General features: G+C 39.3%; 4 protein-coding genes across 4 annotated transcripts; 2 read left to right on the top strand and 2 right to left on the bottom strand.

Moving 5' to 3' along the window:
* On the top strand, positions 1 to 1,396 carry LOC135707307 (WW domain-containing oxidoreductase-like). The gene has a single exon (XM_065229109.1). It carries the CDS (start codon positions 57 to 59, stop codon positions 1,272 to 1,274), a length of 1,218 nt encoding a protein of 405 aa, XP_065085181.1. The 5' UTR covers positions 1 to 56; the 3' UTR covers positions 1,275 to 1,396.
* A 140-nt stretch (positions 1,397 to 1,536) lies between these two features.
* Positions 1,537 to 3,448, bottom strand: LOC135707295 (iduronate 2-sulfatase-like). Its single transcript, XM_065229099.1, has 3 exons — positions 2,998 to 3,448; positions 1,735 to 2,932; positions 1,537 to 1,673 (listed from the first exon to the last, which is right to left on the bottom strand). The coding sequence occupies exons 1-3, from the start codon at positions 3,211 to 3,213 to the stop codon at positions 1,537 to 1,539; spliced, it is 1,551 nt and encodes a 516-aa protein (XP_065085171.1). The 5' UTR covers positions 3,214 to 3,448.
* A 6,992-nt stretch (positions 3,449 to 10,440) lies between these two features.
* Positions 10,441 to 11,642, top strand: LOC135707306 (E3 ubiquitin-protein ligase RNF113A-like). Its single transcript, XM_065229108.1, has 3 exons — positions 10,441 to 10,624; positions 10,696 to 11,413; positions 11,475 to 11,642. The coding sequence occupies exons 1-3, from the start codon at positions 10,555 to 10,557 to the stop codon at positions 11,638 to 11,640; spliced, it is 954 nt and encodes a 317-aa protein (XP_065085180.1). The 5' UTR covers positions 10,441 to 10,554; the 3' UTR covers positions 11,641 to 11,642.
* Positions 11,643 to 13,438: 1,796 nt separating this feature from the next.
* Positions 13,439 to 16,880, bottom strand: LOC135707271 (H(+)/Cl(-) exchange transporter 3-like). The gene is made up of 11 exons (XM_065229064.1): positions 16,855 to 16,880; positions 16,224 to 16,387; positions 15,326 to 16,162; positions 15,042 to 15,256; positions 14,772 to 14,980; positions 14,569 to 14,709; positions 14,397 to 14,506; positions 14,237 to 14,337; positions 14,005 to 14,168; positions 13,719 to 13,932; positions 13,439 to 13,633 (listed from the first exon to the last, which is right to left on the bottom strand). The coding sequence occupies exons 2-11, from the start codon at positions 16,368 to 16,370 to the stop codon at positions 13,543 to 13,545; spliced, it is 2,229 nt and encodes a 742-aa protein (XP_065085136.1). The 5' UTR covers positions 16,371 to 16,387; positions 16,855 to 16,880; the 3' UTR covers positions 13,439 to 13,542.
* Positions 16,881 to 19,319: the final 2,439 nt, after the last annotated feature.

Below are 19,319 nucleotides of genomic sequence, written 5' to 3'. Positions count from 1 at the left end.
AAGTTACTTATCACTGTGATTAACGTTAGTTTGGTATTCAGTAAAGTTTAAAAAAAATGCCCGTGCCCCTCCCGGAATCCGATTCGGAAGATGAACTGCCACCAGCCTGGGAGGAGCGAGCGACAAACGATGGATTCGTGTACTACGTAAATCACCAAACCAAAACAACCCAGTGGACACATCCAAGAACCGGAAAAATGAAACGTGTCTCTGGCGATCTCCCACTCGGCTGGAGCAAACACGTAGAGCAAGGAACGGGAAAGGTGATTTTCGTCGACGACGCGACCCAGAGGAAATCTTACACCGATCCGCGCCTAGCATTTGCCGTCGAGGAAACTCCCCAAGCAGTGGGAGAATTGCGACAACGGTTCGATTGTGGAACGAACGCCCTCCAAGTTCTGCATGGTCGGGACCTGAGCGGTAAAGTTGCAATGATAACTGGAGCCAATACCGGGATAGGGTTTGAGACGGCGCGATCACTGGCGCTGCACGGATGTGATGTCATTTTTGCGTGTCGTAATGAATCGGCAACGAAGGAAGCAATCGATAAAATAGTGATTGAAAAGGAAGCTGCCGGTAAAAGATGTAAATTTGTGAAGCTAGATCTAGCGAGTCTTCGATCCGTTAGGGAATGTGCTCAACAAGTGAAGACTCAGTATAAGCATTTGGATTTGCTTATCTTGAATGCTGGAGTGTTTGCGTTACCCTACAGTACAACCGAGGACGGCTACGAGACTACATTCCAAGTGTCGCATTTGTCACATTTTTATCTGACCAATCTTCTCGCAGATCTGCTGGACCATACAACGAGGGTTGTTGTGGTTTCATCCGAATCACATCGGTTCAGTATGCTACCAATTGATTTGTCCGAAAGTGATCTTTCTCCGCCAGCAAACAAGTATTGGAGCATGATGGCTTACAACAATGCCAAATTGTTTAATGTTCTCTTCGCGTGTGAGTTGGCTAAGCGGTGGAAAAGTCGTGGAATATCGGTGTTTGTGTTACATCCAGGCAATATGGTTTCATCGCAGATTGCACGCAACTGGTGGTTCTATAAACTACTGTTTGCAATTGTGCGGCCGTTTACCAAATCTTTACAACAAGCCGCGAGTACCACAATCTATTGCGCAACAGCTCAAGAACTGAATGGGTTCACCGGATTATACTTCAACAATTGCTACGTCTGTGATCCCAGTGGATCATCGAAGAGCGAACGTATGCAGCAAAGCCTATGGACACTGAGCGAGCAAATGGTCGGTCGAGCAACGAAATAAGGTATGCACGCGTCAAGTTATGGATAATTTTCAATTTTCTGTTGCTTTGCCTATTCTAATATTCATAAAAGGTTCAAAGGTGTCCGGTAATTATTCAAGAGTTGCTTTTTATTTTTTCCTATGATTATACGAGGTACATGATAAAGGTTCAAGAGTTTATTAATAGCCAGTTTTGAAGAATCCTAGCGTAGAGAAGAAAAGAAAATTGTATTATTTAAAGTGATCAGTTGTATGGACTAATCTGATGCAACTTTCACATCACTTAGACAAACTTCTCTTGTAAACGTAGTCTCAACCACTTGGTTATTTGAGCCAACTGCGGTCGATCAACCAGATTCATATTCTCCTGGAGATCGATAGTATGATCATACAATTCTTCGCCGTAGATTTTCGTCCAATCTGAAAAATACAGGTATCACTTACAGCACAAAACTAACGGAACAATTCACATTCAACTCACCTCTTGTAAATGTATTCGGGTCAAATCCTATCCAAGCCGTATATCTAAACTGCTTAGTCCGTAAGCTGTATCCCATGATTTTTATTTGGTAGAGTTTTGGCTTATCGCTGTCAGGATGGACGGATGGGAACGTTCCTGGTCTTGGATACTGACTGAAGGCTTCGTCAGGTTGACTGTCACACGTTTCACCCAAAATGAACGGTTGCAAAGATTTACCTTCAACGCAAGTTTCCGCATTTACCTTGCTGCCACAAGTTGCTATCGGTGGTAACCCAGCGAGGTCTACCAGAGTTGGAAATAGATCCAGTAATTCAACTACCTTATCAATTTTGTTCTCTGACCTAGGTTTCACTTGTGGGCTGTAAACGATTAAAGGTACTTTCAAAGCGACATCGTAATTACTAAATTTCGACCACTCGGCATGTTCACCCAGCGACCATCCATGGTCTGAAGTTAAGACGATAATGGTGTCTTCGTAGTTAACATCTTTTAACAACTGTCCTATCAAATCATCAATGTAGCTCACGGCAGCGTAATAGTGCTGACGTATTTTAAGTTTTACTGCATCTGGGATCGGACCAAATGGGTAGCTTATATTCAGTGACATCATATCGTCTCTGATCCTTATATCTAGGTAGGAGTTCCATGCTACTGCCGGCAAACCGTGCGGTGGGTAGTTGAGATCTAACGTTTTGAAATCTGTAGTTTTATGGAATTCCAGATACTCTGCTGGTATTTTGAAAGGAATATGTGGTTTGTAATAACCAACAGCCAGGAAAAATGGTTCACTGGAATTACGGTGAGATTTCAAAAAATCCTTCGCTGCAGCAGTACTTTGAATATCTGGAAGTGTTCCTTCGGGTTGCAATTGTACTACGACCGGACAGAGCAAATTGTTTGTCATCTTGCCGGTGATCTTGTCGATACACGTTGCCTTGTTCATATAGTCTGCTGTAGAGGGATGATAGGGCGGATTACTCCAACTCAAAGGATAATCATCTGTGAAATTTGACGATATTCCTGGATGGAATATCTTTCCAATCGATTGCGTACGGTATCCGTTGTGTTTGAAGTATTGAGGAAGAGTCGTAAAATTTCCAGCTGCCTCTCTCCAGTAGCTGTAGAAGTCATACAGCTTCGTGGTATCAGGTCTACGCCCTGTGAGAAATGAATTCCTGCTTGGAGCACAGATCGATTGCTACAAAATTAACAAGACACGTTGACATTAAAACTACTGCATCAACTAATCAAATTATAACTCACCTGTGCAAACGCGTTTGTAAAATAGTACCCATTTTTTACTAGCCGATCAATGTTCGGTGTTATCGCTTTAGTATCGCCGAATGCCTTTATTGCCGGTCGAAAGTCATCTAATACCAGTAGTAATACATTTGGCCTTTTAACGATCTGCACGGTTGTACCACGGGCAATACTTGTCAGTGTTAAGAATAACACTATGCATATTTTGACACTATCCATCTTGAACCAAACTGCTATGGAAGAAGAATAGAACTACTGAAGAGCCTTTCGTTCGTTCTCTCTGACGAACGCGAAGAATGATAATGTATGTACCGTGCTGTGTGCACATACGCCCGACGTAAACAAAACAAGTATATCATTGACCCTGACTTTTGTTTAAAGTTCGCTCACATAACGACGAACTTGGATCCAGCAGTTCTGTGTGAACTAAATACCTATCCAAAGGGCAAGTTAACTATTATATATTCACTTGGTAAATTACTCGACACTACAAAATGTTCAAACCGATCCATTTAGGTATCTGGTGAGAGTGAGTCATTCCTAGAGCAGCATTATCATTTACAGCCTGTCTCGCCGGTGTTTGATATTATAATTGTCAAGGGAAACGTAATTAATGGTCGTATACTACTTAGCGAAAATCAGTTTCCCAAAAACACTTCTTCTGCCGAATGTAACTTTTCCCGGAATAACATTTCACCGAAATAATTTAAAATTTCGATTGATATCAAACATATGTTATTATTAAGATAATACTGCACTTTTTATTTAATTCTTGAATATTAATTTACGTAATTTCACTTCTTTCGAAGAATTCAACATATAGACTTGAATGTGATCTAAATGAAGAAAATCTGGTGACACATAGCGCGAACTACTCGGCTGTTGGAATCTCGGCGAAAAAATTTAAGTGTATGGTAATCCTATGAGCTTGATCATGTTTCTGGTAGCCTCGTTTGCTGTTTTGTTTTGATTATGCGTATCGTTTCACCCTGCGCTTTGGTCAGATAGCATATAGGGCGTAGTTGTGCCAATTTGGTCGTGGCACATTTCCAGTATAAGAGAGTTATTGCAGTTTGCTCAAAAGTGCCTGAGTGGAATGCAAGTGCTTTCGAATCATCTAATCATACCCGTAGTTGTTACAGTGAAGATATACACCCATATTCTCGTTTATGTCTGGGCGTGTTTGCCATACAGAAACATTTTTATATGATTTTGTATGGTGGATGTGTTTCGGGCGTGAACGGGCATATGGGTGATAATTTTACGTTAGGATTACATTGAAAAATTGAGAAATCTATCGCTTCAGTTTGAGAAGAACTTCACTTCGCAATCGATGAACCATTCTGACGGCCCACATAACCGTGCAGGCGCCGTGTGTTGGCAGGGTCCAATATTGGACAGTTTGATGTTTATAAAGTACTATCAGTTAAAACTGTATTTTGAGCTTTATCTCTATACATACATAAGAATCTTAGGTGTTTCTTAGTAGATTATCATGTTGGTGTAAACTTATTCAAAGAGTAAATGGTATTAACATTGGGCTGTCCATAGTTGGGCATTGTTGAACTTGTGGTACTTGCACAACATTTCATGTGAGTACCAAAGTAATCCATATATTCACAAAATAGCTTTAGGTGTGGCTTCAGAGTGGGACAATGTCACTGAGATATGGTTAGTTGGGTATTCAGATGAAACTATTACTTTAAAAAACTAATCCTGGTCTCTTTTTCGTTTGCATGTAACACTGTTTGATATTACTAACCGCACCGAGCCTTCATTCCGGGTGGTGAGCGAACCTGAAGAAGAAGATGACCATGATCCCCTTCTCGGAACGAGTGTTTTGTTAGTCTGCGCTTCAAGGTTGGATTCTGTGATGATGGGTATCACATGAAAGGTAAAATAGGTAGCATCATCTTTATCGAAATGTAAGTATTATTTATTTATATTTATATGATAGGTATCTGGATCAACGTTATTTCAACATGCGCATTCAATCGCGACGGCATCTAATTCTGCATTTTAAACATACCCAACCCTTTTCCTTTCTACAATCCCTGAGCAGCTGGTTCACCATAAGTGTACCTCGTAGAACTTTTTTAACCCCCATGGGTAAAGATGCTGTGTTGCTCACTCCTGGTGTGAATTGTGAATATTCACATCGGTGTCATGGCCCCTGACCCCCTTGAACATCATATAATGAAAATGAAAATGAAATGATTATGCGTTTCGTTTCACAATGTTCCATTTCACTTAACTCCGTTCTATTAGCTAATTGACAATACTCGCGTCACTTTTCAAATAGTCCAATGTAACAAATGTAAAAAAATCGAATTAAGCGATACAAACTATTGTTTTTCTATCATTGTATGTGATACAAAAACATCCATCCAAATTTACTTTCATTTATTTAAAACAATCATTGATCAAAAATTGTCCAATGTACAGTTTGAAATGATGGGTATTTGATTGTTACTTCGGTCATTCGGATTGGTGCTCATTTTCCAAAGGCGGGGCCAATCTACAGTTAGGTATTCTACTCTGAAATCTGTGAAAGGGAATCTAGTATCATGTAGACAAAACGTCCATTGCAGGGTTGCTTCCACTCACTTGCTATAAAAAAATGATTTCCTGAATTTTGAAATCATTAGATGTTATAATAAAAATTTGTACTTTTGTGCCCCCTGGAAGTTTTTCATCCAAGTGTGTCCGCGGCAGTAGTTCCGTAGTTCCATAATAATTAAATGTTTTCTTGCAATGCGCAAAATCTGTGGGCAGCGTTGCCAGGTCATTTTCAAAAAAAACTGTTCCAGTTAGAATATAAAATCTGGAATTCTCAGAAACATCCAAATACGTAAAATCCTATTTTAAAATATTTTTGCTACAATTGAAATCTGGAATAACCCACCAGCGAAAATCGATTTTAGAGATTGATAAAGTATGATTGTGTCAGTGATTTGTTTTCATCGGGAAAATTTTCCGCTATGAAGTTTTTTTTCCCGATGAAAACATTTTGCGTATACGTATACGTGACGTAGTGTACGTACGATAAACGTCAGCAATCTCTATACACACTAAGATTTTGTTTTCGTAATCGGTAAATTTTACCAAAATCAGAACAGCTGAACGTTAAAGTCCTTGTTTAAACGATCAAATCTTGTCATTTTAGTGTAGATTTAGTTTCAAAGTAACTGAAAAGCAATTGAATTAAATTGCATAAATTTTACCGAAAAGTTCAGCTGTTCAGATTTTGGTAAAAATTACCGAAGTCGGCGATAATTTCTAAGTGTGTAAGTTACAGATAGCATAGGAAGTAGTGCGCATTATAGCGTATCATTATGCGATTAAAGCGTACTTCAACGCTATGTATTATCGTTTCAGCTGAAAACCGGAAAATCCCACACGCGCCAATTGAATTTACTCTCGTTCTGTACGTTAAACATAACGTCGGACATAGTACGCTGTATTCGCACAATGATGCGCTATTCAGCGCACTATGTCCGACGTTATGTTTAACGTACAGAACGAGGGTAAAATCGAATGTCGCGTGTGGGTTTTCCGGTGTCCAACTTGAACGACAATATAAAGTTTCGAAAGAGTAAAATCGATTTTCTGTAGTGGTTTTTTTTCAGTTTTCAACTGTAGCGACAATAATGCTATTGAAATCAAATTGATGTACCTACCATAACCTCGACCATAACCATAAAAAGCTAAGAAAAGTATTTTCACACTGCGTCCAAAAAGTTTGAATTTCCGTACAGAGTTTCAAAAATGGAGTTAAGCCTTATATATAAAAAAATACTTAATATTTTTTAAAGATTTTTTTTAACTGTAACCTATTAGAAATATTAGGAAGCAAATAATTGAGCAAGTTTTAATGGATAAATTTTTAAAGAATAATGAGTTTATAACTAATTTTTGATTTAGTGTTTTCTATTTCATGCATACTAGTACCATATTATGCCTTAAAGAAATGATTAGTTCTAAATAATAATAAAGTTTCACAACATCTTTATCCAGAGATTACGGAGACTGACAATTTAATAGTCACCGTACAACACGCAATTTTATTTTTGTGGAACATTTATCATGCAGAAGCGGAAATCAAATCCTTACTTCGTGCCACGCACACAATTTACTTAAACTAAGGGTAACTCCACAATTCCCTCATGCGGAATAATTCCCGAGATTCGCTAAATTTTGTCTCCATTATTCTCTATGAAATTCCCTTGGAACATTCTTCATAATTTCCAAGGTGCAGCCTTCTTTTTTTTCTTCTTTGATTTGTTTTTCGTCGATCTTGTTTTCCGTGCTGAGCACCAATGCTACCGACGCCAGGGAGGCAGCTCCCACACCTGGACCCTACCTATCGACCCATCAACTCATGAACCGGGGACCAACGGCTTTACTTCCCTTCCGAAGGAAGGAGGGAGTTATCATAGATGTTATGCCTCAGAACATCCCGGCGGCACCGACTGGCATTGAACCCAGGCCTGCTGGGGTGAGAGGTAATCACGCTTACCACTACACCACCGGTGCCGCTAAGGTGCACCCTTCTCGTAGAATTCATTTTAAATTCGTGAATATGTCATTTTAATTCATCGTGGAATTCCATAGAAACATTCGTAAGAATTCCATTGAAATTATCCTAATGATTGCTTTATGGATTCTCTTCAGCATACTAATTATATTTTTTTCAGATTTCCTTACAGATGCTCCCAGCAATTCCTTGAATTCAACGTTTCTTAAAAGTCATCTTTAGAATTTTCTATGATTTCTCTTTCTAATTCTATTTACTTTTTCGGCACAATCTCTATGCAATTATCATCTGAGCTACGATTGAACCCTACTCCGAATTTATTGGAATGCTTTTTTGAATTCACAAGGAATTCGCCTCTCACTTCCCTATCAACTCATTTCAGAATAACCATATAATTCAGAAAATCTAAGGCAGTTCAGAATTCTAATGTCATAATAAGGTGGTTAAAAATTCTAAGATACTTAAAAAATGCTAGGAATGACCCAATGTCTTTTAAATTCTCCTTAAAAAATCTTATGAATTATACTCAAAAATCTCACGAACATTCTTTAATGTGCCAGAATCCCGAAAATTTGTCTAGATTCTAAAGGAGATTCTAAAGCTCAATTTTTTGTGCTAAGTTCTAAACAATTGTTTGATTTCTTTAAGTTTTTCAAAATTTTAAAAATTTCACTATTTTATATTTTTTTATTTTCTTTTTCAATACAGTGTTCCGAAAAATAAATTTTGAATGACTCCAAATTATAAAAAATAATCCAAGCTTGAAGATTTTTCTAAGTCCATATTATTAGAAAAAAAATGTCTCGATTTTCATGATTCTGCAACCCTGTAAATGTTTTGCAACGGTAAATCAATATCAGTGATATAATATAATAAAGCAACATATTTTAAAAAATCTGGGAAAATCTGGAACATATTTAAAACATCTGGAAATAAACGTGATATGTCTGTCTATCTGGCAAGACGACTGAAAATCTGGAAAACTTGCAACGCTGGCAGTGGGTAAATTCAATGTGAGTAAATTCAAACTCCACTTTTTCATGTCATTTTTTTACACGCAGAAAAAAATATTTTAAACGTAATAATATTTGACGTAAAATCAATAAGAAATTCATTTTGTTTTGGCTGCAAAAAGAAATCATTATTGTTTCAACAATCCAGTATTTTTGTTTCTAAAAACCCATGGATTGTTAAATCAAAAAGAAAATCTTTTAGAATTTACAAGAGCTTTCATGGTTTTGACGTAAGCTGTCAAATTTGGCAGCTGGGTTAACAACAAAAATATGTTTGTTTTTAAAAGAGATTTCTTGTTGATTCAATCTGACAATTCACGCAGTAGAAATAAAAATGTGTTTATTGATGTAAAAATAATATGGCATTTTTTTTTATGTTTCGTTTTCATTTTGAAACAAAATTGCAGAAATTGTAATTGAATTTCTGCCCCCGGTTCATGAGTTGATGGGTCGATATGTAGGGTCCAGATGTGGGAGCTGCCTTCCTGGCGTCGGGAGCATTGGTACTCAGTACGGAAAACAAGATCGACGGAAAAAAATAAAGGAAAAAAAACAGAAAAATTGATTATATTTATTACCTGCAGCTCGAATTGCAGCATACTTACTTAACTCAAGTCTCAAGATTTTCGAAAATCTTGCACTTATTTCCCGAAATTTACAATTAAAAACAATACTTACGTGGAACGCGTAAGTATTGTTATTGTTTACATTTTTGTTCGGGTGAAAACGAGAGAATGGTTGGTATTTTTTTTTTTGCTTTAATGGCCCAGAGAATGGACACAGCAAATAAATGCTAAATTAAAATTAACTATTGTTGGCTTAATAATAGAATATTGTTATTTTTACAATAGTTGCATTTGAAAAGTGGCTGATTAAAACAAAAAGAATCCTATTTTGAATTTATATGAATAAGTATTATTGAAACAACAAAAAGCAATATAATTTCAACTGGAATTGTTTGCTTAAATACAATTAAAGATTTTTTTGGTTCAATACAAACAATTTTCTGTCCGTGTATGAGTTTTTCGTCATCACCGATTGTTTACCTCTTTTTTGCTACTAATTGGCAAATCAAAGTTGGCACTCGTGGAGAATAGAAGAACTATGAGAGTGATGATGGTTTCAAAATTTTACACGGTGAGGTATACGAGTGCAATCTTTAAATGCTTGTATTTTGCAAATGGAATATTTTATTTAAATCTGGTTAATGCTACGCTAGTAGAAAACTTAAGGACTACCAAATAGACATATAATATAGAAAAAATATTTTCTTTTCAGATTTTTATGTGTAAACATAGATTTCAGCTTTTCTACAACTATAGCAGCAACCAGATTTAAATAAAATGCTCAATTTGCAAAATAGAAGCATTTTAAGATTGCACGCGTATACCTCCCCGTTGGAAAATTTTGAAACCATCATCACTTTCATAGTTATTCTATTCTCCACGAGTGCCAACTTGGATTTGCCAATACGAACAAATATTTTCTTGTTCTACCCTAGGTTCTACCTGTATATTCTCATTGGCAAATCAAAGTTGGCACTCGTGGAGAATAGAAGAACTATGAGAGTGATGATAGTTACAAAATTTTACACGGTGAGGGTAACGAGTACAATCTTTAGATGCTTTTATTTTGCAAATGGAACATTTTATTTAAATCTGGTTAATGCTACGCTAGTAGAAAACTTAAGGACTACTTAATAGACATATAATATAGAAAAATATTTTTGAAACCATCATCACTCTCATAGTTCTTCTATTCTCCACGAGTGCCAACTTTGATTTGCCAATTGAGGTTAGTGGGTAAATATTAAATAGTAACTGTATGTCTGCCTGCCTGTCACATCTGTCATTGTCGTTTTTTATTATTGTTTTACCCAGTTAGATCAACAAAGCGTATTCGCGGAATTGCATTAGTCTTTTTTTAAATAATAATCGTCTTCTAACGTTTCCAACTTTGTTTGAAGACCTAATTTTGCATTCTATACTTAAGTTTTCAAAATATTCAAATATGTCGACATTCATTAAACGAAACGTGAAAAATAAATTTGCACGTAAGCGCAAGCAGTCTTCCGAATCTGGTAAGTCGATAATAAATAATAGATTAAATTGTTCATTCGCTTAGAGCTAATTAGTTTATTTGGAATTCTAGACGAAGCAGAACAAGAATCGGCAGTGGTCGTCAATCAGGAGAAAAAGAAAAAAGTAAATCCAAATGTGCAAAGCACATCCGCTCTGAAGCACAACCGCAAGGTCACCGATCATGCATCGACTGAAAGGGACTCCAGCGGTAGCGACGAGGATAGTGCTGTTGGAGTCAGTTATAAATCAAAGCGTATTGCTGCACCAGCTGGTCCCCAGGATCAGGGGGCTACAGCAGAACTAGAAATTGAAACCGACAAGACTCACGATGCACAAGCAATTTATGAGAAAAGTATCGAAATTAACAAAGAACTCGAAGGTAAAGAAGATGACAAGGTGTATCGTGGCCTGAATAACTACACACAGTTCTTCAAAAAGAAGGACAGTGCTCTGGGAAACGCTGCATCTGGAATGGTGCGTAAGGGTCCTATTCGAGCTCCTTCGAACATAAGATCTACTGTAAGATGGGATTATCAACCGGATATTTGCAAGGATTACAAAGAAACGGGATACTGTGGTTTCGGAGACAGTTGTAAATTTTTGCACGATCGAAGCGACTACAAGCACGGTTGGCAACTGGAGCAAGAGGCATCCACAACAGGGGGTGCATATGCAGCGGATGATTCCGATGGTGATGACACGAAGTATGAGATCCACTCCGATGATGATGAACTGCCTTTCAAATGCTATATTTGCAGAGAGAGTTTTGTGGATCCAGTAATAACAAAGTGAGAATTGCGATTCGATAATAATTAAAACCTAATGTTATTCTGTATTCATATATTCTAGGTGCAAGCATTACTTCTGTGAAAAATGTGCTCTGACAAACTATAAAAAATCTGCGCGTTGTGCAATTTGCGGTGTCCAAACGAATGGCATGTTCAATCCGGCAAAGGAGTTAATAGCGCGATTGAAGACCCGAGAAATGAACGAGGGGGATTCCGAAAGTGACTAAAATTGCTAATGACATAATGATAATGATTAAAATTAAAGTTAAAAATAACACAAGCTTGAATTTTTCTTGTTATTCGTGTCCAATGGGTTTGAACAAAGAATTGAATGTTTATATCAAAGTTTTGTGATGCAGCTCATTTTATTCGACGGAGCGTCCCCGGAGTTCAAAGTAGGCACGATTTCCTGCCATAATGCATATTTAAATTTCTCTGCTGGTATCATTTTCGGCGGTCCAGTGAGCTCGTTGACCAGTTTCGTCACCGTCAATCTGAACATGAAATTTTGACGAGCCACGATGGAGAATATCAAGAAGAAACGACTTTACACATAATTGGTAGATGCTTTGTTATTTTTCAGCCGACCAATACCCTCCTCAACGTCTTGGAAATCAGGGGCCGGTAGCCTGTCGTCTTCTGCGCGTGCTCCCAGATCTGTTGCCGTACCACATTCGTTCTCTGCTGCGCACCTGTGACAATATACTCTTGTCGGATAGACGGAACGAAATCGAATCAACGACGATTAACGCTATCGAAATTTGCTGGCTTAGAAAATCGGTACCACACAATGACAAGTGGACCGTCGGGTGTTAACACAACTGTTAACTCAAAACTCTTTACTCAGGTCGGCTAGCCACTCTATAGGTCTATGAAGATGTTAGTTACCAAGGGGTCGAAAATGAAGCAAAACGATCTTCATTCATTACATATCTCTCAATGTTAGATAGATAGAAAGATAGAGGAGTTTGTGCTGCTAAGTAATAATTAATTAATTTAGCTTTATTTAGGAGGCTTTCAGCCTTAGGCTGGTTCGCCTCCAACCACGCTAAGTAATAGTAAACAGATTGCATATATGCCGTAGTCCCCGGTTCATGAGTTGATGGGTCGATTGGTAGGGTCCAGGTTTGGGAGCTGCCTCCCTGGCGTCGGTACCATTGGTAATCAGTACGGAAAACAAATCAAGTAAAAAAAAAAACAGCCAACAAAACAGTGTCATGCTGCCAACTAGACCGCCTGGAATTATAAAAAAACACATAAGTCGTCAATCAGATCATCTCCAGCTTGAAACCCTAAACAAAATTGTCCCGCCTTCAGGGTTTTTACTTCGTAAGAATTTTGAATCACTTCAGAAAAGATAGAATTCACTTCGGTAAATTGGGAAGTAGCCAGAGAAAAAAAAAATAGTCATGGGAGTAGTTCTCTTTCTTATTGAAATAGATCGGTTTTATGTTTTGTTACATAAATATACAACTTTATTATCTCCAAATGTATTATGCTGCTTTTGACTTGGCTGGATTCTTTTGTTTAGTGTACGGCGACTTCCGATTCGCTCAAAGAACCTGATTACAACAGTATTCGACACCCCGAGTGTTGCGATGTCTGCCATATTTGAGTTAGCCAAACTGAAACTGCTATCAATAACTCGTTTCCATTCAATATACAATACAAAAATGGGCTAACGCGGTATAAAATTTATCTAATAGAGTTACTTCTCTATGATGATTTTTTTCTAATACTCAGTAAACAGCCTATATAAACTGATCCATATTAAACTCTTCATAAATTATATATTTCGAATGGAGGTTACTTAACTTACAACGAATCTGATAACAGAAGTAAAGTATGATGCTCTTTGTTCACTGCGGTTGGGCGAATTTCTATTGAATCTAAATAAACTATAATATAAAAATATCAGTATCAGTAATAAAACATGGTGGTTATTGCATCTGATGAACATATGTATAATTTCGATCACTGTTCGCCCAAACTTCCTGGGAACGGTTCCTGTTTGTGAATAGTGTGCACAATAAATACAATTCAACGATGTAAACCTAAATGAAATATTACGAAACTTTTGCTTTAAGTAGGATTGAAATGGGGAGTAGGTTTACTGGAAGCCAATTTGCCTAATTGAACAGAACCGTGTTGGGGTCTTCGTTATCCATCTGCTTTACGTGCCGCAGCACGTCTTTTTTGGTGATCACACCCAGTAGACGACTAGAATGTTGAAATGACAGTCAGTTTGAATTGTTGTTAATCAAGTAGACTACAGCATAAGATGGATGGTCATTGATTGACTTACCCATTATGTGTAACGAGCGTTTGCCTTAAACCGAGCTTGCGGAACATGTCGACCACGGTTTCCATGGGCGTTTGATCGGTCACAGTGATTGGTGCCATGTCTAGGATTTTCTTCAGCTTCAACGGTGACGGACCAAGGTTTTGCACCGGTTGTGCCGACGTAAATATCACCGAAGATTGCCCTGTAATACCATCGATCATACGCCGGGCATTTGCTATTTTGCGAAGGAGATCAAGGATTAGAACTACATTTTAATGTTGTTGCACGGATCTATTACTCAAATTACCAATGGCGAGATTGAGATCCCTTCGTAACACAAATCCTACGAGATATTGGTTCTCTTTGGACACAACTACCGGGTAGCCGTTGTGCTCAGTCTCTTTGAGTAGGGTCTCGATGTCGTCCACCGTCATCGAGTCCTGAGTAATTACAGATAGTGTTTCATTTCGCCTGCAAACAAGAGAAGCATGAGAAGATGAGTGTGAAAGGGCAGAGTCATTTTACGTTTGTGTACTTACTTTGGCTGCATCACATCGGCCGCTAAGGTCGTGTGCTGGAACTCATCTTTACTGTCCAAGAATGGATAACCGTTGAGGGCAATGTGTGCATCATAAATACCCTAAAATTGAACGAGAATACTTATAGTGTGTGGGTCGATAATAGTTGAACTGACTATACTTGTCTTCCAAGAGCATCTCCGACCCACTTGGACGCCATCGCCGCTGCCATCAGTGGCACAATATATCGTACTCCTCCAGTCAGCTCGAACATTATAACTACCAGCGACACTGTTCAATTATAAAATACAGTTATTGGTGGTTTTTCTCCAAGGCTTGTATCGATGTTATACCTGTCATTCTTGTCACTCCACCTAAAACTGCAGCTGCACCGACCATAGCATATAGTCCAGGTGTAATGCAATCATCGCCAGTTGAGCATTCTCCAGAGAATATCCAGATCTTTGGATAATGATAAGCCAATTGTTCCATTCCTGAAATTATGACCGCTTGTATTACATACAATGTACTTTAGGAAAACGTATCCAAAACCTACCGATTCCGACAATACGACCCATGATTGCTCCCAACGCCAACGATGGAATAAAAAGTCCACACGGTACTTTCATGCCAAATGTAAAAATTGTCATAATCAGTTTCATCACGAGTGCCAATGTTAGCAGCCAAATCGCTTTGTAAACTCCCGGACCAGCGGCGGCTATTTCGATGGCTGAGTTCACATCGGTGAAATTACGGTTGTAATCGCTATACAAAGAAAAGGTAATGTTAAAATTTTCGACTTCAGCTTCGGTTGAGATTTAATTACCATAAGTAATCCCTGTTGGAGATGCCACACTGACTGAATAGTAAGTAGATCAGTTCACTCGTATTCATGCGTGTGTAATGATTGGGATAAGCTATGACAGCGGTGATGAATGTAACAACGAGTACTTCGGTCACGGGATATTGTCCCAACTTGCTGTACTTTCGGAAGCGACACCACCACAGGTTGGCTTTGATGAAGAGTGTTGCGATACAACCCTAGAAGCAACATAGAACATCGATCAATAACATATCCAGTTGATAGCCTTTGTTTCCCAAAGCAGTTACCCCTATGATTCCGAGTCCAATGAAAGGCACCAGCTCGAAAAATATCCATGGTTTGTTGTACTCCACATAGAACAACACTGAATGCTCATTGCCGAATGGATTAATTGATCGTAGGATGAACGCCGCGATCAACGCACAGAAGAACGATCGCCACAGCGTTTTCAGTGGGAAGTAATAGGAAACTTCTTCCAAGCTGAAGAGGACACCTCCGATTGGTGCGCCGAAAGCCACGGAGACACCAGCTGCTGCAGCCGCTGATATGATTTCACGTTTTTTTGCCTCATTTCTACCGTATTTTGGGAACAGATAGGACAATATGTTGCCTATACAGCTGGCTATGTGCACCATTGGGCCTTCCTTACCTAGACTAAGGCCCGTTGATACAGCTAATATAAGGCCAACGGACTTTATTATGAGCGTCCACTTGCCTAGGTAACTACGGATAATAAATCCCGATAGGATTGTTTTGATTTCCGGTATACCGGAACCGCATGCATAGGGCGCAAACATCCGTACCAAGGATGCTGCCAGCAGTGCAAACAATAATGCCCATGCAATGTAGAAAAAGTATGATATGATGTACGCTCCTACACCCTCACGTGACGACGTTAGGATCTCCGACCACGTATACCACTGCGAGCAGTTACCACTGACGAAGCTCGTTTCATTGGATGACCAACAGCACTGCTCTCGGTTCAGCCAGAACGCTTGTGGACAGATGCCGAACTTCAGATCCGTCATCCAACTGGCACCGATATCGATGACACCAGCAACGCAACCGGTGAACAAGCCCACCAACAGGACGCAAACCCATCCAGACGAAGCATCGTGAGCTCCCTGCAAAATATACCACTTGGAATAGAACGCTTATTGCATGAATCAGTACAGCAAGTCATACCTTTAACAGATCCCAAAATGAATCCTGTCGCTTCTTAACGATGTATCGATGCCGCATGCGGTCCCGGGCAATATCCCGCTGCCAGTCGATCGTGTGAAAGTCATCGTACTGGCCAATGCCAGGAATATCGTCACTGTTGTCGGTCATTCCGGAGAAGGAGATACCTGCACCAATGGATGCGAAGAAAATGTATGTTATACTAATTATTTCGAAGTCGATCACATTGATTTCATCCCGACATGCTATTAGCTTTGGGCGAAGACAACAAATCAAGAAGACTGGCAACTCTTCCATTTTCTCATACGAACGCTATGAGACAGGTACAATCGCGTCATCTGCCGCTCAAAGGTAAATGCTTCAAACGAATTTGATAGCAAAGATTACATCCTCAGAAGAAGGGTTTGCGTATTTGCTAATTTTTCTATGCGTTGCTTCCACCTTCACTCAAGTGCAGCGCCATTGTATCGGTCGCTTGGGCTCTGGTAAAGTTGCCAGTCTTCTTGATTTGTTGTCTTCGCTTTGGGTTAGTAGTATTTTGGCTTAAAAAATATGGTTTTGCTTTGTTTAATAGGTATTAGGAACACTCAAATTGGATTCCAAAGTGACATATTTACAAATGAAGCAAAGTTACCTTCTATAATACCAGAAAAGGATACCGCTCTTGAATCTGTTTGAAAATGTATTTGAAATTACTACACAGAATAATTTGTTTAATGGAAAACGTTTTAAATGACCTAAGCTACCGCTATTCGCATAGCAGTCCCATGTAAATATAGATTCCACAGGACATGGAACTGATATGCAAGTAACAGCAGTAAACGCGAATTATTATTGAGAATGGATTCAATGCTGCCTAAAATTCAGTCTATGACTTTTTTTTTTATTATAACCCAAATCATGTAAAGTATTCCATTAATCGCGTGTTAAAAAAAATCGTTTAATATTAATCATAAACTTACACAATCTAGGACAAGCGCAATTGGCTTCAGAAAACTAAGACCTTTCGAGATTGTTTTTAACAAGGTTTTGGACCGACGGGTACTGCTAAAAATAGCGCATTACGTAAGCTACACGAGTTAAGCATATACTTCAGGGCTGTCCATGTACCCCGTGGACAGTTTAGGGGGAGGTTGGCAGTCGACGGCCCATTTTTTTTTATTTGGCTGGATTCCACGCATGGGGTGTCTAAAACCTTTCAAAAACTATCCACGTGGGTTTCGGCCAGCCCCTACCTAATTAGTCTAGTGGTGTTGATATTGCTTCTCATGATAATGATTACGGTCCCACTTCTTACCCCATACAAAGGTATGAGCTGGACGGTTTATTTTTAAGATAATTAAGTGTGACATGTTAACCAGATCAGCAAACATAAACGAACTAGTATTGTAACAGATATAAATTCCCTCAACAATTTCAGTTGCTTCACAGCGATATAAATGTGAAAAGGTGTTCACCTCTTTGTTCACCCTTTTGTCCACCTCAAATATTCATAAGCATTCCCAGCGATCAATGTTATGATACTATCATAATTTTCAGAAATGCCAGGAATGCTCACGAGCCCCCGAAATTCAGCCAGAAATTTACTGCTATTTCAAGGCATCTTTCAAATAAGCTTTAGAATTAATTTTGACGTAGAACTACGTCTTTGTCGACTATACTGGGGTGCAAGTTAAAAAATATGTGTGGTGAAGGAGTGTTAGGTTTTGAACGCTTGTAACTTTGTCATTTATAGATGAAATTAAAATCCAAATACGCCAATCGATAGGATATTACATTACGAACCTGTTGAAATAAATATTTTTCCAATTTTTCTGTAATTAAACTTTTGAAAATGTACAAATGATAATTTTATAACTGATTTCATGAAATAAGCCTTTTTCCCAAACCCAGTCATCATAAACGAATACCACTTGGTTGCACATCATTCTGTTTGAACCTGAAAAGATATAAATCAGCGCTGCTCTCATGCCACTGTTCAAGATTCCCACACCAAACTCTTGATTCGGCTCAGAAATGTTCGTAGACGCCAGTTTCAGCGGACTGGGGATCTGCAGCGTAAATACGAAATGGTCGATCTGAATCGGCAGATCGCTTCCAGAATGGTCTCAATCCGGAACGAGAGTTTCGGGCGGCTCGTTCAGAACCTGGACGACCGTTCCAGACCATTCTGGAAGGTTGCCAAGGTGCTGAAGTCTCACCCCAAGCCCATTCCACCACTTAGAGTCAATGACGAACGGCTTATCACCAACGAAGAGAAGGCCAATGCGATTGGGGAGCACATTGCCCAGTCGCATTTGCTTGGCTCTAAAATCCCAAGTCCACTCGAGAACCAGGTTGCGCAGTGCGTCCTGACGTTAGATGCCTCCCCTTGTGCCGTCCCTCCAGAAGAACGGATTACAGAGGAACAAATTTGCTCAGCGCTGAAATACAGTAAGAACATAAAGGCTCCCGGGTTTGACGGAATATTCAACCTAGCGTTGAAAAATCTCAGCCCGAGGGTGCACTCGCTGCTAGCTGCCACCTTCAACAGATGCTTGGAGCTGCACTACTTTCCAAGCATCTGGAAGGTGGCAAAAATCATCCCGATCCGCAAACCTGGGAAAGACCCTTCACTACCGTCAAGCTACAGACCGATTAGCCTGCTCTCAGCGCTGAGCAAGCTGTTCGAAAAATTGATCCTCAGCCGACTAAACAAGTTTGTGGAGGAACATGACATTCTTCTTCCGGAACAGTTCGGGTTCCGCAAGGGGCATTCCACCAATCATCAGCTAGTGCGGGTGATGAATAACATCCGAAGTAACAAAGCTGTATCCAAGTCCACAGCCATGGCCTTGTTAGACGTCGAAAAGGCGTTTGACAATGTCTGGCACGACGGACTTATATACAAGCTTTGTAACTCTAACTTTCCACCATACCTTGTGAAAATCACCCGTAACTATCTCCAGCAAAGGTCGTTCAGGGTGTCGTTGAATAGTTCCCTTTCGGGACAATTTCCGATCCCAGCAGGTGTTCCGCAAGGGAGTCTGCTGGGACCACTGCTTTACAGCATCTACACGTCGGACATCCCTCCTCTAGGAGACGGTTGCGTGTTCTTTC

Source organism: Ochlerotatus camptorhynchus, unplaced genomic scaffold (genome assembly GCF_037179485.1).
Source record: "Ochlerotatus camptorhynchus isolate MF236.1 unplaced genomic scaffold, CSIRO-AGI_Acam_v1.1 ptg000307l, whole genome shotgun sequence".
NCBI classification, from domain to species: Eukaryota; Metazoa; Arthropoda; class Insecta; order Diptera; family Culicidae; genus Ochlerotatus; species Ochlerotatus camptorhynchus.
Note: the sequence above shows the minus strand (reverse complement) of the source record. Positions and strands in the feature narration are given on the sequence as shown.